Here is a 26,184-nt window from a genome sequence, read left to right as displayed (position 1 = left end):
CCCTGAATCACCAAGTCGATATGTGGGGAATAAATAATACAGAAAAAGAAACCACGAGAGCTCCCCACGCAGAGTAAGGATACGCCTTGGTTCACGGAACTTTTGTCTTTGTTACACGTACGTGTGAAATGCATGCGTGGTAGAACGTATTTCTTACGCGGTCACCAGCAAACCAGCTTAAGAAACACTGTGGGGCAAAGAAGGGAGGATCTTGCTTGTGAGAGGGCTCTGCATGGAAACGCTGGGTCAAAGGTGGTCCCGGTGATGCCTCTTTAGCAAAATCAGAGTGATTTATTTTTTGTTTTGTTATGGTTTGTTTATTTTTTTATTGAAGTATGGTTTATTTATAATGCATTAGTTTCAGGTGTACAACAAAGTGATTCAGTTATATAAATGTGTATGTATCGATGTATACATATATATATATTCAGGTTCGTTCTCAGGTTTCCTTTCCATTACGTGTTATTACAAGATATTGAATGTAGTTCCTTGTGCTATACAGTAGGTCCTTGTTGTTTATCTCTTTTATATGCCATAGTGTGTATACGTTAATCCCAGTCTCCTAATTTATCCCCCCCTTCCCCTTGGTGACCGTAAGTTTGGTTTCTGTGTCAGAAAATCAGTGATTGGTGCTTTCAGCAACACACCGCAGTGGATCATGGGAAGAGCACACCCACGTGGTTCTAAGCAAAGTGGCTCCAAGATTCGTGTGTTGACAGCAGTGGCCACGCTGCATTGTCTTCGTCATGACACATACTGAGTGGCTTTCTTCCTACTTTACAAAGCTTCCTACATGCCAGTGATTGGGTGGGTTAGAACCCTGGGTCGCTGTGTAGCCACCTTTCTGACCACGCCCCACCCTGTGGACGGCACCGTCCCTTCCCCACTGAGCTCCAGCAGGGAGCGGGTGGTGGATTCCACGGTAGGCCAACCTTCAGCTCTCGTGTTAGCTGTCGGGTGGCTTTGTGGTATTTATTCAGCATAGCGCCTCGTGCATTTATCTCCGAGGCAGTAGAAATAATCAAAAAGACACGCGATTGGAAATCCGACCAGTGTGAGCTGCACTCCTGACTTCATTATTTACAGGCTGTGGGAGCTCAGGCAAGTTTCTCAAACTGTCTGAGCCTCTGTTTCTACAGTGGCAAGTCAGGGATAATACTGTCTGCCCTGTAGAGTTGCTGAGGACTGAGGCGCCTAGTACAGTGTTTGCACCTGGCAGCCCTCGTTATACCCATTATTCCAAAAGGGAAGCTAATCTTTATCCCTTTGTTAATGCTTTGTTTTGCCTGTTATATTCCTAGACAGTGTAGGAACACAGGCTTAGAACATTGACTTAGAAACTTAAATTCTGAATTACGTGGGCAAAGATGGGATGTTCTCTTGATACATAACCTACATAACCTCTTTCCCTGCAAACAACTCACACCTTAGTATCTCCATGCATATAATGAGCTCAAATCTTTTTCAAACGTGAAGGATAGAGAGATGGTACAGAAAAAAATGCAACCTCCGGATGCAGTATTTATTCTGAAGCCTTCTCCTGGCTGACACGTATTAAACAGGCTGTGATTGTTAGCTGTGCCCACTCTGTGTAACACCCACCAGTTGCTGTCAAAGCCTGGTGGCCGGGAATGGCAGCAGCTTGAGGAGTAAAGGTGGCTTTTGAACTTCATCAAGACCAGGTCCCTGCTGCTCAAACAGTTAGCTTCCTGTGTTCAGCGACACCTCAGCCGTCTGACGTCACCAGGGTGACGGCGTTCCACATAGATGACATTGTCCAAATAATTGAAGTTGGTTGCCTTTTTTTTCAAGGTTCCTCGCGGTGCTAATTTCATGTGGCTGCCGTAACAACCGCCAGCTTAGTGGATTAAAACAGCGCGAATTTATTATCTTACGGTTCTGGAGGTCAGAAGCCCAGAGCAGTCTCACTGGGCTAGCGCCAAACTGTCGGCGGGGCTGCACAGCCTCCAGCAGCTCTGGGAGAATCTGTGCCTGGTCCAGCCTCTGGGGCTTGTCTGCAGCCCTCGGCTCATGGGTCTTCTACATCTTCTGTGCCGGAAGCGTAGCATCTTGTAATCTCTCTCCCTCTCTTTTCTAGCCCTGGCCCTCCAGCCTCCCTCTCCTGAGGACCTTTGGGATTACATGGGGCTCACCCAGATAATGCAGGGTCATCTCCCCATCTCAAGGGGACATGCCTTGTCGGTCGCAAGGCAAGTTGGTCCTTCGTTCACTTGACTCACTTGCCACATCGGATTCTGAGCCTCTTGCAGTCTTCCAGAAGCCTGTCCTAGAAGACCCTGGCCATTGCTGTCTTCCTGGTCACTTTTTTGGGCCAACAGAGACTAGGCTGGCCTGGAAAAGACCCTTTGAACTGAGAAGTTGTTTGCCATTTAGGAGATCGCACCTGCATGGGGTTGGCCATGTCATGCTAAGAACCTGAGGACATGGTATCAGAGAGAGGGATGCTGGGAACACCCATCAGGGAGAGGGATGCTGGAACAGGCCGTCAAAGAGGGCTTTATGGAAAACAAGCTTTGGGCCTCTTGATACACACTGGATCACATGTTCTGGCTCCGGATACCCTCAGGTTCTGTAAGCCTTCATTCCTCTCCTTATACCCACTGTGCAAGCAATCAGGGAGCACCTGCCATTTATCGAGTGTCCACTGTGTGCTGGGCTCCTTCTGTACTTTCTTCTCATCACAAACCCTGTAGAGGAACAGGCCAGCAGGCCTGTCTTTCAGATGAGTGTCCGAGGCAGTCAGTAACAGCCTGGGGCCACGTTTGCTAAAAGTGCTGGAATCCAGCTGCCTCCCCAGGCTCAGGCCGCCTGCAGACCTTCGCACTGCCCGCCATGCTGAGCCACTCAAACCCGGAGCAGTCTGTGTGTCCAGAGAGCATCCTGCACGCTTGCTGTACCAAGCGTTGCATTGTGGGGACACAGAAAGAGAGCACGCGGGGCCTTGCCCTGGAAGTGCTTCCCGTCTAGAGGAGGTGCCGCAAACAGGAACCAAAATCTACACCTAGATGCCGGTTGACTTTCAATGAAGAATAGTCCGCGCTCCTTTGGGAGCTCCGTCAGGAATAACTTTAGGTTGTTTCGCCTTTTGCTAGCATTTTCTTCATAAGGGTCCAGGAATTTGGCATATTTCACCCAAGGAATCATTGCAGGGTAGAGAAAAGACCATCTAGGTTCCAAGTTTCTGAATTTGCTCAGAGGTGAAAATAATCTTGTCCTCTGTGTAAGTCTTTCTGTCAGGCAAAGGCAAAATAATTATCTTAGGTGGCATTTTCCTAAATAGGCAAAGCGGAGGCTTAAATGTTTATGGCTGTTCGTCAAAAGCCTTGAAATGGATCTCGGTACTGTAGCATCTCCTTAGCCGGCAGAGATGAGCAAAGGCAGAAAATATCACTGACACGCAAGTTGGGCGCCGAGATGGACGCTGGGAAATGGGCACCAATCAGGAACTAATCCCTGAAGCCGACGTGAAGGGGACTCTTTGCTTTGACATAGAAAGGGTCCTTCGAGGACGGTGAGAGAGCCCTTGAGGCTTCACCTGGGTTTCATCCCCCATCTGAACGTCGGCTGCTCCGGGCGAGCGAGATCCAGTCGCAAGGCAGGTATCTGCCGCAGCCGAGCAGCAGCCTGGACGCTAGCATCGCCCGCCCTTCCCTGGGAGAGCAAGGCTGCGGTAGGGGCGAAGCTTTTGGCAAGTGCACCACGCGGGCCCCTCGCTCTCGGCCCGGTCGTGCCGGGGTGTGTAGCCCACACGCAGAGGGCGTCACCCACAGTGTGGGCAGTGCCTGTTCCAGACCAGGCCCTCGGAACGCAGCTTCCGCTTGGTCACACCTGATACACGAGCAGAGTTTGCGCCACTTGGCAGGAGACAGAGGTGGGATTTGCAGCCGAGACGTTCCGACCCCAAAGCCTGTGTATCCTGTGCACGTATCGCAGCACCTCCAGGGAGATGAGAAGACTCCCCGAGGGAAAGAGCAGTGAGGAACGAGCACGGAGATGTGACGGCCCACTTCTTCTTTAACGTCCAAGGGGTCTGAGTCCTGACCAGGCCTTTCCGTCTCTGGGGCAGCGAGTCAGGATCGTGGTCCAGCTGCCCATCCTGGGCAGACCTCTCAGAAGCCGGGGTGAGCCGGCAGCTCGAAGCCCCTCCCCCTCAGGTGCTCACCGAGGGTCCACCAAGCACCCCCTGCCAGGAGGGTCAGGGGCTGGAAGCAGCTAGGAGCGGGCCACTGCAGCCCAGGGGAGCTCAGAGATACGGGCAAGACCGTGTCCCCAGGTGACGACAGACAGCCCTCCAGCACGGGACAACCCCAGGGGGAGAAGCCTACGGGTACCCCCGCCACCAACTGCCCCAGGCAGACGCGCATACTTGCCCTCCGTGTTGGGCTGGATGTGTTCAGAGAGCTGGAGGCCCGTCCCGGGGGTGCTGGGCTCTCCTTTCAGCCCTGCGAGAAGGCCAGCACGGGATTGCCCATGACGACAGCCAGAAGTCTGCATTTTTATGTAAAATATGCCTGATTCTTCTCTCCTTCCCTCTACCTGGACCCTCCTTTCCCGGGGGTCAGCCTGCTCCCTCCTTCTCCTCCTTGAAGCCTTGGCACAAATGTCACCTCCGGGAGGTCACCTTTCCCGGCCACCCTGGTTCAGGGGGCAGACCTCCAGCCGCGTCCCTGGTCCCCTTCCGCGGTGCACGTCACCCTTGGATAGACCACATCACGTGCTCACGTGTTTACTTCTTTCTTTGTCTCCCGCTGAGCTCCAGGCAGCAGGGGGTCGGGGGCAGGCGTAGCGAGCTGTGTGTCTGGCCATGGCCGGGGCAGGGCAGATGGGCCGGGGCACAGGGCCGAGGCTCAGGCACTGAGGGGTCGGGAGCTCCGGGGCTGGAACCCAAAGCTGATGGCAGGTGACAGAGCGTGCGGGGGCAGGGGTGTGGCCCCGCGCCCCCCCTCACCCACCGCCGGGGCTCCCCAAGGGTCCAAGGTGGACGGGAAGTCAGCTCAGGACCCGAGGGGCCAGAGTACCGACCTCCCCGGAGCTTCTCCTGGCCTCTGGGGAAAGAGCTGTAGAGAGGGGCAGAGAATAAAAGAGATCTAAAAGTCACATGAGAAAAGACCTCGTTTGGTGCACACGGCCGAGCAGCCAGGCCGTAAATTAGCCCCTGCCAAGCTGGGAAGAAATGGGGAAACAAGATGGAAAGAAGCCAGTGAGTGCCAGCAGTGGCCCCTCTGAGATCAGCGCCCCTGGGCCGCTGACCCCAACCCAGCCCAGGCGGGCGGCCGCGCAGAAAGCCCTTGATTAAAGAAAGAGAACGATAAACCAGAAGACGCTTGCTTTCTATCGAAGGCCAACTTCCCTCTGCGTCAGGTCACGGTCCAGTGACTCCAGCGTCACAGAGAAGATGAAGCAGCCGCTTTCCCCCCAAGAAATGTTTAAAGAGCCCAGGCCAGGCGTTCTGGGGGGCAGTTCTTCCTTAAATTATATAACTCGTCTCAGACCTTTTCGAGGAATGGTGTTGGTTATATTATCTCATATATTTGTCTCATATATTTGTCTCATTTTTGTGGCATCAGAGTTTAATGAGTTCAGCCTGTTCTCTGGAGCATTTGACCCCTTCTGTGATATCGTGGTCCATGAGGCAGCCCCAGTCTGTTCTCCCCCTCCCCCTCCCAGCCCTCCCTCCACAGATGACCAGCTCCTGGTGACTTAGCTGCCCCTTGATGGGTGCCCGCTGTGTGTGAGAGCCAGGGAAGGGCGCCTCATCCATGTGAGTCTGTTTAATCCTTCAGTTGCGTCTGCAGAGTCGGTGTTACTGCCCCTGTTTCCCAGATGATGAACCCAAGGGGCAGAGATTCGTTCATTTTTCCCATGCCCCAGATCCAAGGCAGGCTGGGCTCTGAACCTGGGGCTGATCAGCTTCTCCTTGCAGCAGCTGTGGTCCCGGGAGGAGGGCTGCCCAGGGACTGACCACCTCCCTCCGGGGGTGCAAGTGAGCCTCCCTCCATCCAGGCCCCGTCTTTGTTTTCCAAGCACCAGTGACGCCCTGATAAGTCTTTACTCCAGGAATCTCATGGCTACATGAGTTGGCCCTTCAGTTGGGGATTTGTTTAAATCTTGCAAAAACGGGTCATGGCTCACTGAATCCCTTTTCACCTTGCCGTGGGGAGGACGGGGTGGGTGTCTGGATGGAGATGACCAGTCTGCTCTCATTGGCGGGTGTGGACCATGCGCTTGCCCCTGTGACTTCGTGTCATTTAACACCAGTCCTTGGCTGAGTGGCGTTGTCCCTGTTCTCCAGACGAGAGGAGTCGCGGGGAGGAGAGGAGTCCCGTGCAGGGCTCATAGACAGCAGGTGGCCGGGCCGGGGCCCTCATGCCTCAGTGCCCCCTTCCACACGCATCTGTGAAGACCACCGGACTGAAATTCTGGAAAATATTTTATTCCAGCCGATTAAGGTCTTACAGGCACAAATGTGTTCCTGACTCCCAGTTCGTTCCTTCACTGCACAAGTGGTTATTTTGTTCAGAGCCACAGTGAACAAAGGGCTTGAAGGGCTCCCTGCTCAGCAGAGGAGGCCTGAGATAAGGGGGCTCTGAAGGGGGCGCGGAGCAGTGAATCCGGCCCCGCTCCCCCCCGCCTGCCACCGCAGCCTAGACCAGTGACCAGGGCCACAGTGGCCAAGCTTGAGAACCGCTCGGAGAGAGACTAGAGGCTGATGGTGGCGCCTCCGATTCCAGATTAATTCAGCTCGACTCTACCTTAGCCCCACGCAGACGCGATGTTTCTGAGAAGGAAGGACTTCCTGTTTGACTTCAGGTGGCCTTTTCTCTATCGTTGTGTAGTCAGCTCTGGCTGTAGTTCTGCTCTTTTAAGAACTTGGGACGACGTCTGTGGGATGGGGATACGACTTTGAGGCTGAAGTCTTGCACGTCAGAAGCCTGGCCTGCCTCCAGGGAAGGGCTGCGTACATTCGCGTCTGTTATTTAACAGTTGTTTCAACTTGCTGCTGCTGTGTAACCACCCAAGACTGAACGGCTTAAAACCGAAGCCACGTTATCGCTGGGATTCTGCCCGGCATGTGCCAGCCGCTGTGGCCCTGCTGGGCCCTGGAGGGTGGTCCCACGGGGGCCCCGGGCTGCTGGCTCTTGGCCGAGACCCACGGGTCCTCCTCTCCGTGTTCTGTCCTCCGTGAGATTTCTCCTCGTTCAATAGTTTATCCAGAGCGTCTCGCCACAGTGACTCCCAAGAGGGTACAACACAGGCCCCCCAAAAAAGTGGAGGCCCCTTAAGCTTCACCTAGAACTTGATTACTGTGTCATTCCCGCCACCTTCTCCAGGTCGGAGCAAGTCCACAGCCAGCCCGGCATCTAGGGGAGGTGATGTAAGTATTAAATCCTGGTGGGAGGCGTGGTGCTGTCACGCTGCAGGGGCCATACAGGATGGGAGCGAGGGGCACTGTGGCCGTCTTTGGGGACAGTCCCCTGCACAGCTGGCTTTGAGCTCCGTGTGGACCAGCAGAGAATCCACAGCACAGCACCCCGCCGGGGCAGGTCTCAAAAGCGCCGAGGACCCAGGCAAGAGAGGCCCCTGCCCTGGGTCACAGAGCCGGGATCAGAAGCTTGTTCTGCTGAGGGCTAGAGGGTAAGTGCTTTAGCCTTTGCCTTCATCTAAATTTTAGATTTCTCCAGTTTGAGCAGCTGTTCCTGCCGAAAGGCTCCAAAGACTGATCGTCTTTGTTACATTTTTTCTCTCGCATTCAGGAAACTTAAAACCATGCTTAGCTCCCAGGCTGCACCCAGCAGGGTTGGGCTGGATTTGGGCTGCAGGCTGAAGTTTACACCCCCAACGTTACAGGGCTCTCGTCGGGCCTCCCCAGCCTGAGCTGTCCTCACAGGCTTGGGGTCTGTAGGGTCAAAGGGATGTGACCACCTGGGGTCTGAGAACTCCCTCCCAGGACCCGCGCAGCCTCTCCCTCCCCCCCGTGCCATCGCCCCGCAGGGTGCCGCCCTGCTGGCGCAGACACGCCAGCGTCCGATGGGCAGATGGGACAGAGCTGGACGTGCGGGAGGCTCTTCATGGCCGTGGTGGATGGGGCGGCAAGAGCAGTCAGGCGGGCCATGTCTCCGCGTCCGGAGGGCATCTCAGGGGCCCCTGAATTCTCCAGTCGAACCTGGCCTTCCGGGTTGTTGGGAAGAATTACAGGTGGAATCCTGTTTCCCCCAAAATCGGTGTGTTGAAGGTGATGCCAGTGTGACTATCCATAGGGGCAGGGCTTTCCAGGAGGTGATCACAGCCAGATGAGGTCATTGGGGTGGGACCCCCTCGGAGAGCACTGAGGTTTTCATAAGAGACACCAGGAGGGCAGCTCACGGAGGACAGGCCGGTGAGAGCACAGCGAGGGGGCTGCTGCCCTGCCAGCATCCTGACCTTGCGCTTCGACTCTCCAGAACCGTGACCAGTAGACGCCTGTTGTTGGAGCCGTGCTGTTGCGGCAGCCAGAGCAGAGCGCCGGGGGAAGTCCGCGGGCAAGGCGCACGGAGAGAACAGCTAGTCCATATTGCGAGCTCAGTTTGTAGCGTATGTATTTAGGCAGATGGTCTGTGGCCTCTGTTCCTCTGGCACCAGCACCCCGGGCCCGTACGGAGTCCTGGGTCTCGGCCACAGGTGAATGACGCTATAGACCGGGATGTGTTTTACCTGCTCACAATCATCATCATTGTCACCGAGCAGAGCAGGAAGGAAGGGTGGGTGAAGGTCCCCGGGGCCGGGGCAGCACCTCAGATGTCCTCACCCCACTCCTGTCCTGCTCACATAGAGGGGCACCGTGACAGAGGGTCGCATCCTGGCTCTGCACCACCCCCCCGCCCCACGGTGTCACTGCCTGCAAGCTGGCCGGGCCTCAGCCACCCCCGTGGGAGCCGGGCACTGTGCCCAGTGCAGTGTGGCTTGGGTGGGCTAAACGGGTATCATATTCTTAGTGTATCTCGCTCTTAAGGAGGTTCTTGAAAATATCAGGTTGGCAGAAGAGAATCCAAAGAGGTGTTTAGTTTTTTGTCATTGTTGTTTTGATATAACAAGAAATTATGGAAGTTAGTTCGGCCTTGGGCTGAAGAGGTTGGGTGACCCAGGCTAACTGGGGTGGTGTTTTCCCAGCCCTGGTCGTTTCACAGTCACCTTCCTGACTTATTCCTTGACAAGCAAATGTTACCGAGGAGACAGAGGGAGATTAGCCCAAGTAGAGATTAGAGCTTTTGCACAAAGCCTTGAAATGGGAATGTTTTCTCCCTGTGTAACTCCGTGTTGTTGATGCCTCACCCGAGGACCACAGACATCTCGCTAGCACACGTCCCAGTGTCAGACAAACATGAGGGGCGGGGGGCATCTTTCTGCCTGATCAGAAGTCTGGCAGGCGATTCGGAATTTTACTCGTGGCTCTTTCAGAATTATTAGCACAGCCACCGTGGAAGAGAGCTCGACAGTGTCTTACGAAGCTAAACGTGGTCTTTACCGAACGATCCACCCGTCATGCTCCTGAGTATTTACCCAGATGAACTGAAAACTTACGTCCACACAGGAACCTGCACACGTGTTCACAGCAGCTTTAGTCATAATTGTCAAACCTTGGAAGCCACCAAGATGTCCTTCAGTAGGTGAGTGAACAAAAAAACTGCGGTACATCTAGACAATGGAATATTATTCAACACTAGAAAGAAGTGAGCTCTCAAGCCATGGAGGAAACCTCGGTGAGCATGACTAAGTGAAAGAAGCCCGTCTGAAAACGCTGCACGCTGTGAGAGCCCGAGTGTTGACGTCCTGGAAGAGGCAAAACTAGGAAGACAATAAAACACATTGGTCATTGCTGGGGCTGGGGGAGGGCCGTGTGGGCAGAGTGTTTTGAGGGCAGTGAAACTATTCCGTACAGTAACAGTACAGTGGTGGGTACATGTCATGATACATTTTCAAAAACCCATAGAATGTACAGCACCAGGAGTGAACCCTGATGTAAACCCTGGGCTTTGGGTGGTAACGATGTATCCATGCAGGTTCAGCGATTGTAACTAAGATACTGCCTCGGTGTGTTGAACTTGGTGGGGGCGGGGTATATGGGAACTCCGCAGATTCCTCTGTTTTGCTCTGAATGTAAAACTTCTCTTTAAAGCAGTTTATGAATTTAAAAAAAAAAGAAGAAGAAGAAATGCAGCCTGGGTGGCCTTTCCCTTCCAAACAAAGGTCCAGGATAGGACTGGGAATGGGGACCGTACTCACCAGGCTTTGAAAGCTCTGCGTTTGCCATCCCCTCCTCCGCTCCTCCTCGCTCTCGTCTTCCTTCCTTGCTTCCTTCCTTTTCTCTTCTGTGTTACTTGCTATTTGAAGCCAGGGTCAGTAGTTGCAAACCCTCTTTGTGCCACGTGATCCCCTTCAGGTCCTCGGGGAGCAGAACGTCATACACTGTCCTGCTCTCTGCCTTCCGTCAGACACCTGCCCCCGTGTCCGTCGGGGACAGACCCAAGACAGCCTCCCGTCCGTTCTGTGGTCCCTGAGCTGCGTCCTCAGCCCAAAGCTGGCCCCCTAGGCCAACAGGAGCCGGGTAGCTGGAGCGGGTAGCAGGAGCCGGTAGAACTCAGTCTAGACCAGCCCTGAACAGTAGGAGTAAATGCAAGCCCCAACCACATTTAAGCAGCCACGTTTTCTTAAAAACTTAAAAAAGAAACAGGCGAAATTAATATCTGATTTAACCCGGTATATCCAAAATGAAAAATTAGCCATGAGATATTCTGCATTTTGGGTACTAAGTCCTCCGAATCGGATGTGTATTTTACACCCAAAGCATTTCATGCCCGTTTGCGCTGGCCGCGTGTCAGAGGCTCATAGCCGCGCGTGGCTCAGTGGCTCCCGCATGGGACAGTGCAGGCCTACACAGCTCACAGGGGACAGTGTCACCAGCACCCTAAATCCTGTGCTTCTAAGTGTTCAGATCTTCAGTGGGGCGCTCTCCTCAGCACTGCTTCCCCTCTGCGGCGAGGTTTGGGGTAATTTGGAGGTGTTTGTAGCAGCTGATCGTCGAGGGGAAGTACGCTTCGTGCTCAGTGTGCGTTTGCAGCGGTGGGGTTGCCCCCATCTCTCGTAGCTTAGATCTTTGAACCGTCTCATTTCATCCAGGGCGTGAGCCAGGGGTGACAGACTGTGAACGTCTCCGGGAGAAAATGCTCCAGCTAAATCCTAACCCCCGTCCTATTATGAACAGTTAAAGGCGAAACCTTGTAAGCTCAGTGCAGGGTGAGCTGGCCGGCTCCAGGGGCTGACCAACGCCATCGCCCAGAAAACAAGCCATTGGCGCTCAGCCTCCTGCTGTCCTAAGCCTTGGAGGAAGCATCAGGTGTTACCAGCACAAGTCAGAAGAGCTTAATGGACCCTGAGAAGCAAGTTGGACCAAAGCTGACAAAGAGTCAAAACAAACGAATGAACAAAAGCTTCCCCTGGGCCTGGCTGTCAGGGTTTGTGAATCATTCTGACCAGGATCGGGGCTTCCACACCCTTGACTGGTGACACTTCTCCAAGTGGGTGGCATCTTCCAGCACCCGAGCAGAGGGGTCTGGCTGGTGAGACTGCTCAAGTATGTGCAGAAACAGAGCCTGGAATAAAGCGTGGTCCCCCTCATCCAGCCCCCACTGTTCTTCAGCCTCGTAATTCGCACAGCAGTGCGAGGCCTCATCTCAGCCTGTGTTCCAAACAAGCGGAAACTAAGATAGGTGAACAACAGAGTTTTACTGTAGAGCACAGAGACCTATGTTCAGTATCCTGTAATAAGCTATAACGGAAAAGAATTTTTTAAAAAGAATATAGATACATATATGTATAACCGAATCCCTTTGCTGTACACCTGAAACTAACACAATACTGTAAATCAACTCTACTCCAATATAAAAAATTTTTTAAAAAAACACTGAAACACTGATTAACGAGAACAGATTGCAGGGCCTGGTTTAATATAGTTACAAGAACAAATGTTACTCAAGTGCTTTTGAAATATAGTTACGACAACTGAAGTGATGATTTCAAATCTCATTGAACTAATTCTCAAAGCCCTTTGATTCATAACTTATTAATCCCAGTGCAAGTGATTCCATGTATTTGAAAGCCATAAAGTGCAGTTTTATAATTTTTTTTTTTTTTTTTTTGGCTGTGTTGGGTCTTCATTTCTGTGCGAGGGCTTTCTCTAGTTGCAGCGAGTGGGGGCCACTCTTCATCGCGGTGCGCCGGCCTCTCTGTTGCGGAGCACAGGCTCCAGACACGCAGGCTCAGTAGTTGTGGCTCACGGGCCCAGTTGTTCCGCGGCATGTGGGATCTTCCCGGACCGGGGCACGAACCCGTGTCCCCTGCATCGGCAGGCGGACTCTCAACCACTGCGCCACCAGGGAAGCCCCATAAACTGTAGTTTTAAAACATGCCTGTCAGTTTTCAGAGCACCGCTTATTACCTGATTGGCTTCGGGCGAGTTCCATAAGCTTCCTACATCTCAGTTCTGTCCCCTAAAAAATGAGAAGAATTTCTGGCTCGTTGGGTTGCACACAGTGTGTGCAGAGTTACCTGATACACAGTAGGTGCTTGGTGGGTGTGTCTTTCCTCTCCCAAAGAGGATTTCTGTTGTTCTTCTACTTGTTCCAGTCAGGCTTTGATGCAGTCATTTCCCGTCTGGGGACTGGTGTGGCCGCCACCATTTCGTGTCATTAGGGAATAAATTAGAGGCTCATTTTGGTAGGGTATTTTGTGCTTTTTATGTTTTCAGGAAAGAACAAAGGTAGTCTTCAAAAGGAATTAAGGCCTCTTTGTAGGTTCCTTTGGTTTTCATTTTCTCGTCAAGGAAACGAGCTATAAAGCTGCCGGATTGAAACACGCGCCCCCTTGTTCCTGCCCACACCGGGGTACGTCAGACGAGTGTGCATTGCTCGTGCCACGGGGAGAAATACTCGGAACACGTTAAAGGAATGAGGGTGGGCAGACACACAGGAGGTTAGCTGATGTGCCAGGACGTTTAATGAGACGTAGGAGCCATTTGGAAGATACCCTAGAGCACCCCAAAGTCCAGTTTTTCTGCAGAACGGCAGGTGATTGTGCTGAGTACCTGTTAGTTACATCCTCGCCTCGAATTCCGGGGCGGATCCACGGATCTGGAAAGTGTGTGCCTCTGGCACACAGCCTACCTGGGACGCGGCCACCGTGTTGTGATAAGTCACGCCTCTCAGAAATCTGAGTCAGTATTACCCCCTTCCACGGGGGGCGGTGGGGGGAAGGTGTAGAGCCACCGTTGCACGTCTGAGAGTCTCAAAGGGGCAAGGTCCCTGGGCCCATCCCCAGCTGCAGACAACTCGTTTCATCGATTCCTCCCCCCGCCCTGATTTTACTGACGTATCTAAACCAAATCTAAGATATCATGTCATTTCACCCCTAAATACTTCATCTCTCACGCACGCACGTCACCCCTGCATACACTCCCCTCTAACTGAAAAAGACACTTCGTAACTAATCATGGGGCCGGTTATCCCACATGACGATATTAGCAACAATTCCCACAGCGTCATCTAATTCAAGACCGTATTTTAATTTTCCCAATTTCTTTCTACGTTGGGGTGGTTTGAATCAAGATTCAGACAAGGTCCAAATCTTACACTTGATTACTGCAATTTTTGTCTCTTTCAAAAACATTTCAAAACGTCAGTCCTTCAGCAGATGCCCTTGGGCGGGTTGTACAGCCCAAGGGCCGGAACTAGCATGTTTCCTTTAGTCTTTTGTCCTCCTCACATCATCCTTCAGCAAAATTCTGTAACATAGTTTGATCGTCTTACTTATCAGACCTTTGCTCTGAATGACCTCGGGCTTTTTCCACAAATGAAATCCACCTTAGTGCCCAAATCATTTTCACCCAAGAAGATAAGTAAATCTACCTTCCAGCAGTGCCATGGCATCTCCCGGTGGATTCAGAAGAGGAATTCCAAAATCATGGGGCGAGAGTTCTCTGTGTGCCTTGATTCGAAGGGTCCCCTTCAAAACCCAGTGACAAATGTTACCATCACCCCATTTGCATGAACGGAGTGTGTAAACGACTACACGCTTGACTTCCCTGTTCCAACACAGGCTTTCTGATTGGCCACTAAATGTAGTTGATGTGTTTGTTTTCACACAGATAATCGCTTATCAGCCGTATGGGAAATCCGTGGACTGGTGGGCCTACGGCGTCCTGTTATATGAAATGCTGGCCGGGCAGGTAATGTTTCCCTGTGTTTTCATGAAGGCTCAGCTCTGTGGGGACCACGATAGCAGGACCTGGCCGTGTGGAATGGCTGGTGCTGGTCTGACTCCCCTGATCCTGGTGAAAGAGGGAGAAATTGTACAGAAATGATCTTGTAGTCCTAAAAACCCAAATTGAAAGCTACACCCTGGAGTGTAGACCATACAGCTTTTGCATCACCCGCCAAAGGTCCCGGCACGTTGAGGACAGTGGCGGCCTTTTGTTTTCGGTGTCTCAGCCCTTGGGTGGGATTGGGCTTCACCGCACGTTTCTCTGCAGAAATCACCCCGGCCGCTCCCGGGTGTAGAGCCGGTATTATTGTAAAGGAAGAAGTTAGTTAAACTGGAAGGAGTGTTTTAATAGCCTCTCCCGTCTGCCCTTCTCTCTCCTTGGGCAATTCATTGTCATTTTCACAAAAGCCCAGCGAGGCTGAACCTCCAGTCAAGGAAAGGCAGATTAGGTTTCCCTTGGCTGCGTGACGTGTGTCAGGTGACCAAGGGCATCGCTGCCTAATGGGGCACTTTCTAAGGTGGTGGCCTTAGTACCTGTATTACTAGGGTAAGTCACACCCGCTGCTGTTGACAGACAGCTCCCACCCCCAAATCTCTGTGGATTAAGAATGACAGTGGTGCATGTCACACGTTTCAGATCTCTGCCATCGTGCCTACTGATTCTGTCGTGGGCAGCTTTTATTAACTCTCAGCCCTCAAGTGTGCCAGGGAGTGTGCCCCTCCCTAGCCAAGGGCCTTTGTAAGAGAGAATGCAAAGAAACAGCCACGGCGAGTAGCAGAGCTGCCCCCAGAGAAATCTTTGTTCCTGGGGAGAAGTCACCCTTTCTGACGTGTTACGTCATTGACTCATTTATTATTGATTCAGTGCGTACTTACCGAATGTGCGTGGGAATGGCTGTGAGCAACACAGGCAGAGACCCTTCCCTTCAGCAAGGTTACGGTCCAGAGAAAGACAGTAGACAGGCAGATACGGAAATGATGTGCGGGCCCCTCCTCGGCATCCTTGGGAACTGGTTCCAGGACTCCCACGGGTAAACCAGGGTCCTTGGAGGCTCAAGTCCCTCGTATAAATGGTGTGGTAATTGCGTATAACCCAGGCACATCCTCCCGTACACTTTACATCATCTTGCTATTACTCAGTATACCTAACACAATACAAATGCTATGTACCTAGTTGTAATTGCAATATAAATGTTATTTAAGTATCTGTTGGTATGTGGCAAATTCAAGTTTTGCTTTTTCTTTATTTATTTTATATTTATTTTGGGCTACACCGCACGGCTTGTGGGATCTTAGTTCCCCGACCAGGGATCGATCCTGGGCCCTTGGCAGTGAAAGCGTGGAGTCCTAACCACTGGACCACCAGGGAATTCCCAAGTTTTGCTTTTTAAACTGTTTTGGACGTTTATTTCGTTTTTGATCTGCAGTTGGTGAACGTAACAGTGATACGCTAAGAAGAAAAGTAACAGAGCAGAAGGACATAGCGTGTTGGGGGAGGGTTGAAGTTTTAGCTCGGAGCGCCAGGGAGGGCCTCACATAGAAGATAAAGTTAAGGCCAGAAGGAAGTGAGAGGATGTCCACGTGCACATCCGGGGGGAAGAGCATTCCAGACAGAGGGAACAGCCAGTGCGAAGGCCCTGGGGTGGGAGTGCGCAGCTTTACACTTAAGGAACGGAGAGGAAGCAGCCCATGTGGCTGGAGTGGAGTGAGCTAGAGACGGAGTAGGAGGCTGAGATCAGAGAGGAAGAGAGGGCACCAGGCCCCGGGCCATGGAGACCATCGCGAGACCATTGGCTTTCCCTCTGGGCTGGGAGACACCCCCCCCCGTCTCTCCTTTCTCTCTTTCGTTGTGTCTTACATCACATAGATACTAAAGTTGCCTTTTAAGTATTAAAAGATGAGGTTCCACCTATATTTGGTCTTTATTTCTCAATGATGTTGAGACTTGATATTTAAAAAGTGGTTTGTGTATTATTTATTTAGGTTTCTTCCCCCAAGGAACCATTCTTCTTAAGGCTATATACTTCCGTGTGCAAACACAGAAAAGCCAGTTCCGTAGAACCATTGTCAGCGAGATAGCCGCTGGCAGAACACAGATCGCCCGCACCTTAAGTTAATTTCCCCTCCTTGGCATTTTGACAGTAAAATTTGACTGAATTGTTTGCCCCCGTGGGAGCTATCTGTTCGCAAAGGCGCAGAAAGCTGAGTTCCCCTCGAGACCCCACTCAAACGTTCTGACTCTGGAGTCCAGGAAACAAGCCCTGCTTTCATTCAGAGTCACATGGAAATGGCGACACTCCTTAAATACGGCATTTGAAAAGCATCCCACATTGGGATGTAGTGTCGTCGGGCCCAGCTGCGGGTCCTCTAACTCTCCACCGCGCCTGCCACAAACAGTTTTCATTTCAGAACCCCCTTCTTAAGTCCTGATGACTCCTCAGGGCAAATTTAAACATGTTCCTGGGCCGTGACTCAGCCCAGAAAGGATAATAATGAAGGCTCTGCTCAGATCACCCCCACAAGCTACAGGGAATGGATGTCCTTATTGAAAAGGGAGATTAATTATCAACTTGTTGATGGGGTTGAGGTCTAAGTGTATCCTCTTTAATCACAGAGGGCTGAAGCTGAGCGGGGAAGAGAAGACAGTTTATTGCAGTTTTCTTCTCATTTGCTTTATTTACTGTCCGCAGGCAGGGGGACGGTGGAGTGTAAAACACCCTGAGTCTTTCTGCAGTTCCTGGATCGCTTGACAAATGTGATTCCTTTCGAGCATAAATCGTATTTACCCGGCCCTGTAACGAGCGTCTTGCTGCTCAGAGCGTCCCGGGCGTTCATCACAAAGCGCGCAGCCCTCTCCTCTTATGTGCCTTCCCGCCAGGGTCACTTATGCCTGGTCTCCATTCCTGGTGACTCGGTAACGAGTCCTTTATCCCAGAACTTAAGCCAGAATTGTCCCTGGGTACTCCCCCCCAACCCCACATCAGTGATCTGTACGTGACCATGGCAGGGCCCCCGTGACTAAGTAAGTGATTCCGGAACCATTCTGGGAAGCGTGAGCCTCACCCCTCACTTGCCTATTTAAAATCCACAAATTACACATCACCAAGGAGAGCACTCCCCGTTCAGAACTTTTTTACACCAAGCCAGGTCTTCAGTTAGCAGGTAGCTTAGCTTGAAACAGTGAGTCCAGAGCTGTAGAAATCTAAAACTGTAACACAGGGATGGGGGAAAGAGGGAAGGGAAGCCATCCAGAATGGTCCTGTATGCGAGGACTGCACCGCACATCACCCCTGGGTCCCCAGGCTCAGTCGCTGGGGAGGAAGGTGCACGTGACTGTAACGCCCCACCGCTGACCGGCCTTCAGCACCAGGGCCTGAGAGCAAGCAGTGACCTGGGAGGGTGCTCCCGGGGTGACCTGGAGAGATTGAATGGGAACCATCGGAATGTTCACACCTTCCCACACCTGGGAGTTATTCTTAGGAAGTCAGGGAGGAAACAGTGATGTGCACAGAGGTGTTGGTAGAAGTGTCAGTTATTAGAAGACAAGGCTGGAAGCAGGTATACATGTGCCCTGGACGCACGAGTCCGTCTCTGATGACATGTTACCTCACGGCGTTAGCCTGACTGGGAGCACGGGTAGCTATAGAGAAAATGTGGGGGGGGGGGGCAACAGCCAGTGAAAAACAAGGAACTCCACACTATACGTCGTGATTTGAAAATAACTGCCTGTTTTTCAGGCGTTACGGAACAGGTGCTCAGGAGAAGTAGGTTAATGCTGTCAGGCAGAGAAGTGGTGGGATGGGCAGGGGGACCGGCCTCCGCACTGGCCCTTGGCCAATACCAGCATCGGCACCCCTCACCCTTCATTGGGCATTCACTGGGCACAGGACAAAATCTCAGACACTTTAGACTCACCAGGGAGCCCTGTTTTACAAATTGGAAAACTGCGAACGAAAGAGGTGGGTCACTTGCCCATGGACACCCAGCTAGGAGGCGGCAGGGCCCGCGTTCTGGTCCAGAGCCACCTGGCTTTAAAGCCGTGAGCTGCCCCCGTGCTGCCGTGCCCCCCACTGTCCAGGTGGGGATTGTAAACGCAGTAGAAGAGGACAGAGAGGTGCCCAGGGGATGGCAAGCCCCCGTCACCGCCACCGTGCCGGCGGCAGGCCCCCGACAGAGCAGAGGGCCCGGGTGTGGATTCCTGGGCCTGGGGAGAGCCCTCTATGCCCGTGTTCTGCGTCCCCTTCACCCCAGGTTCAGAACCCAAAGGCATCCGCCTTCTCCACCCTCGCACACCTTCTGAATGCAAGGCCATCTGTAACCTCACTTGATCGTAGTGAGATTGTTTAACACGTAATTACAAGATTAATGGGTTAATTGTAACTTATTTGCAAATCCTTAAAAACATTACTCAAAAACACCTTCCCTGAAGATTGTTTGGGGTTGCCCAGAGCGAGGCAAGGGACAGAGGAGAAAATGAAAAACACACCCGACCGCCAACCTAATGAAAGACAGCCCGCGAGGTCATCGAGCTAAGCCTGCAGCCTGCCGTGTGCATGTGGGAGAGGCCCGCTCTGTTTCCCGGTGCTGGGTTGGGTGTGCGGGCGCCGCGGCGAGGTGCGGAATCGCTCAGCCTAGGCACCCCCTCCCCCTCTCTTCCGGCGCAGCCTCCATTTGACGGCGAGGATGAAGACGAGCTGTTTCAGTCCATCATGGAGCACAACGTCTCGTACCCGAAGTCCTTGTCCAGGGAGGCCGTCTCCATCTGCAAAGGGGTAGGTAGGCTTGGGTTCCTTTGGTGGCCATGGACAGGAGGGTCCATTGGGGAGATGCCATCCAGACGGTTCTAAGAGGCACTGTGGGGGGACCACACGCCCACGCCGCTGGGTTTGCAGTTAACTCATCACCCTTTTTTTTTTTGCGGTACGCGGGCCTCTCACTGTTGTGGCCTCTCCCGTTGCGGAGCACAGGCTCCGGACGCGCAGGCTCAGCGGCCATGGCTCACGGGCCCGGCCGCTCCGCGGCACGTGGGATCCTCCCGGACCGGGGCACGAACCCGCGTCCCCTGCATCGGCAGGCGGACTCTCGACCACGGCGCCACCGGGGAAGCCCCAACTCGTCACCCTTCTTTGTGACAGCATTGTTTTTCCCGAACCATGAGTCTCTGAGGGTATCTTGGTCCGGGCAGTAAATTGCTTGTTATATAGCATCCCGTGTGATACTGGCCTGTGATACTTCCGGCACACACAGTTTTTAGCGATTGTGTGCCTTTTTATGTATGTGTCCTTAATGCACATAGAGAATGGCAGCTCCTGAAACAGTATATAGAGACGGCTACTTAAATTCTTCTTGTGTTTGCTGTGGGTCCAGATTGCTTCCCTGTTTCCTTATCACAAAACTCACTGTAGAAAGGCCCACTCGTGTCCCCATTGTGTGAGTCGGCGTCACTCAGAGCATCCTGAGATGTGGTCCAGGCATCCCTGCCGTCAGGGCTGGGGGCAGCACAGCAGTAGAGCGGGCGCTGGACCTGGCATTCCCTTTTCCCCTGGTTTTCAAGGGGGTCTTTCTGTTTCTCTTTCTTTTTTTTTCAGCTTTATTGAGGTGTAATTGACGAATAAAATGGTAATATATTTAAAGCACACACTGTGATGGTTTGATGTATGTGTACAGTGTGAAAGGACTCCCACAGTTGAGTTAATACATCCGTCACCTCACATCACCTTTTTTTTTTTGGTGAGACCGCTTCTGTCCTGCGGTCAGCAGACTCAGTTGTACGATCCAGGACTGTCAACTACAGTCACCAGGTTACCATGCTCCACGTGAGAGCTCTCTCTCCTCCCACTTTCTAGCTGATGACCAAACACCCCGGCAAGCGGCTGGGCTGCGGACCCGAGGGAGAGCGGGACGTGCGGGAACACACCTTCTTCCGGAGGATCGACTGGGAGAAGCTGGAGAACAGGGAGGTCCAGCCGCCCTTCAAGCCCAAAGTGGTGAGTCGGGGCCGCGGCCGTTTCCCGAGCCCTGTTTCCCCCGATCCCGGGGGCTTTGTCGGCAGAGAGAAGGCTGCTGACCGCTGGCCTCTGCAGGCCCCAGCCTGGCCCTTGTGCGCGAGGTCTGAGCTGACCTTGAGCGTCAGGGGAGCCTGTGGCACCCGTGCCCCAAAGAGGGCAGCAGAGTCCCCCGGATGACGCGAGGACCAGGGCAGGTCGGCTTCGGGGCCCGGGCCTCGTGCGCCCCGCGTGGCTGTCGTCCTTCGCTGAATCCTCGGCAGGACCCCTGTCCGCTGCAGCTCTCCTGGCTTGGCCTCGCCCGACGGGAGCCCTGCAGCGTAACTGGGTCTCAGCTGGCCCCCCGGCGGCCCGGGCGCGGTTCCCACGCTGGCCAGCCCTGCCGCGGGGGCTGTGTGCCCGCTGTCATCGCTGGCACTGCTGCCTTTGTTCAGACACATCCTGTCTGACTTCTGGAGGCTCCCATTTGTCTGGGGTTTGGGTTTTTTTTGCATTTATTTGGCAAACACTACGCCCCAGGCCCTCCCTGCTCTCAGTGCTTTACAAATTCGTTCATTTAGCCCTCACGGCGACCCTGTGAGGTAGCTACAGTTGTCCCCAGTTTACAGTTGAGAACCCTGCGGCACAGAGAGGCTGAGTCACTTGCTGGAGGACACACAGCCGGTGGGTGGTGGAACCAGGGTGCAGACTTCAGCGTTGTGGCCCGGGATCCTTTCCCCATTGCACAGTGGCTCGTCTTCACGTTTATGCCTCTGGAGATAAACCGAGAGTCTGTAAGACGTCTGCCCCCTCGCTCACCCCACCTGCGGCCCTGCCGTGCCTCCCAGGAAGTCCCGCTTTGCCCCGCACCCAGTTTCTGAGGGCCGGGTGGATCCATGCCAGGTGGCTCCGCCCCGTCTCGGCCAGGATGGGGTGGGCTCCGGAGAGCACCGGGTAGCAGCGTTGCACCACCGTCGGCGGCAGAAGCATCCCTGGTGGTGACGCGGCCCAGATCTGTCTCGTCTGACGGGTGCCCGTGAGCTGGCCAAGGGGACCCTCCTGGGGCGCTAGGGTACCGGCTGGGCGGCTCAGGGCTTATTCTTAGAGCGGCAACTTTCTCATCCAATGTGCTTACGTGGCCTCTCCTCCAAGGATAAAACTGCTGGTGGCGAGCCCGCGGATTTTATTTTTCCAAGATACTTTTAGCACAAACTGAAGAAAACCTAAAATGAATCGGGTCAGGTGACTTCCTCCTGAGTTGGCGTTTCAAGGAGGGGCCTTATGTCTCCGCTGCGCCATCTTCTCCGCAGCCAGTTCTGGGCCCTGAGTCGGGAGGCTCTCCTAGGAGAGGATGCCAGCCCTCCAGGTTACAAAACCTGGTTTTAAGAGGAAGAAAGATGAAGACGGTGATAAATGGCGCTGCCGGCGGTCTCAGGAATATTGTTAGGGATTTTCTTTCTTGCCTTTCATATCTCTTTAGCCTTCTTAAGTTAAGTACGAAAGGTGTACAGTAGCAGCCTACACACAGCTTAGTTTCTGTACAGGAACAACATGGAGACGCACGCTGAGCCTGCTCTGCCTGTCGAGCAAAACGCAGCTACTTGTCAGTCATGTTGCAGAAGGAGACTCCATGCAGCGACGTCAACCGTGATTTATCCATCTTCCTTTCCTGCTTATTCCCACCTCACTGGCAGAAGAAGTTGTGTCTTCGCATAGCTTCCCACCTATGGCGACGGTGGCCCTGAACTCAGATGGGGGGAAGCCAGAGGGTCCTTGGCTCCGACAGCCAAGAATGCACCGTTCCCCGTGGGCCGCAGAACTCACTGGACCGCGTGGTCACAGCCCGTGGCAGGCAGTTGAGCCGGGAGCCGGGTCTGGGGCGGGGAGTGTATTTATTTATTCCTGGAACGCTGCTGCTGTCTGGCCATTGTTCAACCGAGCGCTGGTTAAATTTTTAGAAAAGAATAAACTGCGTCTGGCTGTGAAGCAACAGCCCCCGAACTCACAAACAGACGTGGAAGTCATGGACCAAGGCCCTAAAACGGACGGATTCGTGCGAAGGGCCTGTCTGGTGAGAGCTCATCTGCTCGCAGTGAGACGGCCCAGGCAGAAACCCACATTGTGCTGGGGAGTCTGGACACAGAAAAGGAAGAAGCTGGGAAAAAATGCAGAAGGACGGGATGGGAGAGGCGGGAAGCGGAAACCACGGTGGGTGCGAGCGGCCACGGGAACAAGCAGCAGACTTTTTGTCCCAAAGCAGAAGAGCGTCAAGGGCATGGGGACAGGTTGGAGGGTTCTGGCCCCTGGAGAGCTCATCCCTACAGCAAGCCCCCTGCACGGCCGCAGAGTGAGGCCCTTATCTCAGGAAGGGGCATCTCAGCGGTCTCCCGGGACACTGCACTGGGGCGGGAAGACCACGTGCCAGGAGCAATAGTGGCCGTTCCCACCTGCAGGAAGCAGCGTACGGCACGCTGCCGTCGAGGCTGCCAGACACGCGGGGCTTGACATGGCGGCAGAGGAGACCCGACGGCCTCTGAGTTACTCCGCAAGAGGGGTTCCCGGCTTTCTCGGGGGAAAGTGTAGTTCCCTCACCCAGAGCCAATTACAGAGTCAAAAGAGTTTCTAGATAAAACCCAGAGCTGCGTCCTCTCTGACGGGCAGTGTTGTTGTTCAGAGAGAGATGCGGTGGCACCAGCCTGGCTTTCGCTGCTGAGAAACCCGTCAGGCAGATGTTTCTGCCAGAGGCTCTTCCTCAGCGCGTGCAGTGAACCCGACGCTGAGAGCAGCTCTCCTCCTCTGAGCAGTGTTTATAGCCCTGGCTGGCTACCGTGTCTGTCTCGGTGAAGTCTGCTCGATGCGTTTGTAGCAAGTGCTGGAGAATCAGTTTCCCTGAGACTTATCGTATGAAGGACTGTTGGCCCCTGGCTCCCGTGAAATCAAGGCCTTGGTTACTCTACACACCAGCAGTAGGTACCCGCAGTTGTCGGGAGATCAGGCTTGCCTGTAAGCTTGGGAGTCTCGTGTTTGTTTTAGTTTTTACTTTCGTTTTGGACCCTCCAATGAAAGCTTGATACAGAGTCACTGACTTCCCTCAGCTGAGCTACGTACCAGTGGGCAGCCAGCGCTTCCCTGGAGGGTCGGGGCTCCCACGGTGCCCTGGCTTTGCTCACCTTCCTGTCTCCCTGAAGTTGCACCAAAGTGCCTGGAACATGTGGGGTTCCACCGTCCCAGTGCATGGCGCGACGCACTGGGTCCACGAAGAGGCTCCAGCAGAACGTTCCGTCCACGGCAACATTAAGGGTGGGTCTGCAGTGCAGCGGCAGCCTGGGTTCTGTTCAAGGCCACACGTGAAGGAGGGCGGGGAGAGGGATGACAGTGTCAGGCGGGTGGGACTGTGGCCTTCCCCCCGAGGGGGGGCGAGTCTGGAGACTCAGGGGTGCACCAGCTCCTAGAGGGAGTCGGGAGCCTGCCCTGCGGCCCCCCACGATGGGAGAATCCGTGTCCCGTGTGCGACTGTGAAGGTGAAGATGATTTGCTAGAAAGCGGGCCCATCCTCGCGTGCTGGTTTCTTTGGAAAAACCGAAGCCAAAGCAAAACCAGACAGCTGTGCTGTGATGCTCTCCTGGAGAGTGTTAGCAGCTCCGCAGCGTCCCTTCCTCCCTGTGGAGAAAAAGCACAAGGCAGGCTGGTTTCAGTTTTCTCTTTACTTGCGTCTCTGTGAAGGAGGAGGTCCCACGAAGGACGATGGCCCAGCGTCCTGAGCACTCCCTGCAGAAGGAAAGCTCTTCCTTTTTGCTTTTCCTGAAACCACAGAAGGCCTGCATCTTACTCCCTGCAGGTTGCCCTCAGAGGCACACGCGAGCCCGAGATCCTGAGCCAGTGTCACTCTGAATTTCGTAGGCGTTTGTCCTGATTTATTATTCATGTGAGTAAAATGCCCAAGAAGAGCCTTCACATCTGCATTCAGCCTACCCACGAGAAATAACAGTCTCCACAAGCATCGGAAGCAGAGAGGTAATTGGTGCTTCTCTTTTTGGATTCTATCCATTGGCACCAACGAGCAGAAGAGCTAGTTCACAGGCCAGCCAGAAGCGCCCCCTGTACTGAAATGGTTATTAGAAATTAATCTACGAAGTGAACACTGAGAAGTGTATCCAGGATTGATGGGTGAGCAGAGCACTTTAGAAGTAGGCCTGTCTATCTCAGGTAGGCTTTCTTGGGAAATTGCTGTCGTTATTTTATCAAAAAGAGACAGAAAAAGGAAGAGAAGGACTTTCCTCGGGTCTGCGGTGAGATGCACGGTCAGGTTCATTTTCCTGATGGCCTCAAAGCCCTTTTTCTCACAGGGTCATTAGTTTGTTTAGATAGTTTGATGGTGGTTTGATTATCAAAGTTAATGCAGTATTCTCTTTAATATTTTTTATTTATTTTGAAATAATTATTAATTTCAGACTTGCGGAAGAGTTGCACAGGCAGTATAAAGAATTGCTGCATCCCCTTCACCCACATTCCCTCAGTGCTACCATTTCAGCACATTCCCTGTGTCATTCTTCCTCTGCACCTCTGTGAGGGCGTGTAGGCAAGGACACACATGTACATACTTTCTTTTCTGAACCATTTGAAAGTAAGTTGCAGACTTACACCTAAATAATGCCTCTTTACACCTAAATAATTCCATGTGTATTTCCTAGAACTAAGGACATCCCATGGCATTGTATTCTTTTGATAATTGCTCTGAGAAGTTATTTGTACGGGGTAGCAGCTCTCCAGGTCACAGGAGAAGAAGACCCTGGAGTGGACAGCAGCCTCGGGCCGCATCTAATCAGTTCTCCCAGGTGGCAGGTGGGAGACCTTTCCATGGAACCAACAGCAGTGATGCTAATTAAAATCAAGATTCTCAAGGCTCGGGGAGCTTCTCTGACAACATACGGACACTAACCAGCCTTGGGAGACTAGAATCTGCCATATTATGATGTGCTGAGGTGGGATTTAAGCCTTGGAACCCACGTAAGACAGCACCTTCTCCTTGGTTAATTAGAGGCAGGATGTCTTCCTATTCCTGGGTAATTATGCTCCCAGATGCTTTTCTGCTTGAAAGAGAAATGGGAAGAAATGAGACTTTTGAATAATTATCAATATGAATAAGTAGCGCTCTCGCAAGGCTCAGGGAGCTGCCGGCGGGGAGTCACGGGGAATGCGGGCCCTGCGGGCCTCTGGCCGAGGGAATGGACCAGTCCGGTACCCAGGGTCCGGAGTGAAGGCGCCGTGATGCTGGGCATGACAACAGCCACTCTTGGAAAAGCAGCCTTGAGCGCCCTGAAGCTGGGCATGCGTGTAAAGAAAGACCAGGCGGCGTGCGTGTTCTCATTGCAGAGGGTACAGGCCACGGCAAGCCAGAACCTTTGCCCTCAACCGCACGGGGCTCTCACCTGCAGGAACCTAACCGTTTAGTGTGTCCGTCTTCAAAGCCGCCTCCAGGCCAGAAGTGGCCTTTCCTGAGAGGTGCTCTGAGGCGGCAGGTGAGGGGAGCCCTGTTTAATTTTGTCTGAGAAAATAGGGCCTGTCTCCAGGGAACGCTGGCAGGAGGTGAAAGAGGCCCCAGTCCCTTTTTAAAAAAATTATTGTTAAAATACAGTCTCCTTGCGGTGAAAGAGATGGTTAAGCGGTAGAGAAGGATATAAAATGAAAAGGCGGGATCTCCCTCTCCCCAGGGACCACTCCCGCTGCCCACTTGGCATTTCCGTAACCTTCCAGAAAGCTGTTGCTCACATGGGCGTGTGGCCTCCTTTGCGTGGGGCCCGCTCCTTTCCTTTTGTCCCCAGGCCGGGCACTGACTGTTTTCCAAATCCTCTCCTCTGCCCATTCTCCTTCTCCAGACTTTCTGCAC

At 53.3% G+C, this 26,184-nt stretch overlaps 1 protein-coding gene across 4 annotated transcripts in view; it reads left to right on the top strand.

The window, feature by feature from the left end:
• PRKCA (protein kinase C alpha) overlaps positions 1-26,184 on the top strand; it is a 363,871-nt gene that overhangs the window by 325,980 nt on the left and 11,707 nt on the right. For all 4 annotated transcript variants that reach the window (XM_024760799.1, XM_024760801.1, XM_024760802.1 and 1 more), the window contains 3 exons: positions 14,198-14,278; positions 18,978-19,085; positions 20,160-20,300. In XM_024760799.1, the coding sequence (XP_024616567.1) occupies positions 14,198-14,278; positions 18,978-19,085; positions 20,160-20,300 (330 nt within the window). The remainder of the gene's footprint in view (positions 1-14,197; positions 14,279-18,977; positions 19,086-20,159; positions 20,301-26,184) is intronic.

This window comes from Neophocaena asiaeorientalis, unplaced genomic scaffold (assembly GCF_003031525.2).
Source record: "Neophocaena asiaeorientalis asiaeorientalis breed wild unplaced genomic scaffold, Neophocaena_asiaeorientalis_V1.1 scaffold30, whole genome shotgun sequence".
NCBI classification, from domain to species: domain Eukaryota; kingdom Metazoa; phylum Chordata; class Mammalia; order Artiodactyla; family Phocoenidae; genus Neophocaena; species Neophocaena asiaeorientalis.
This window is presented reverse-complemented; position numbering and strand designations above follow the sequence as displayed.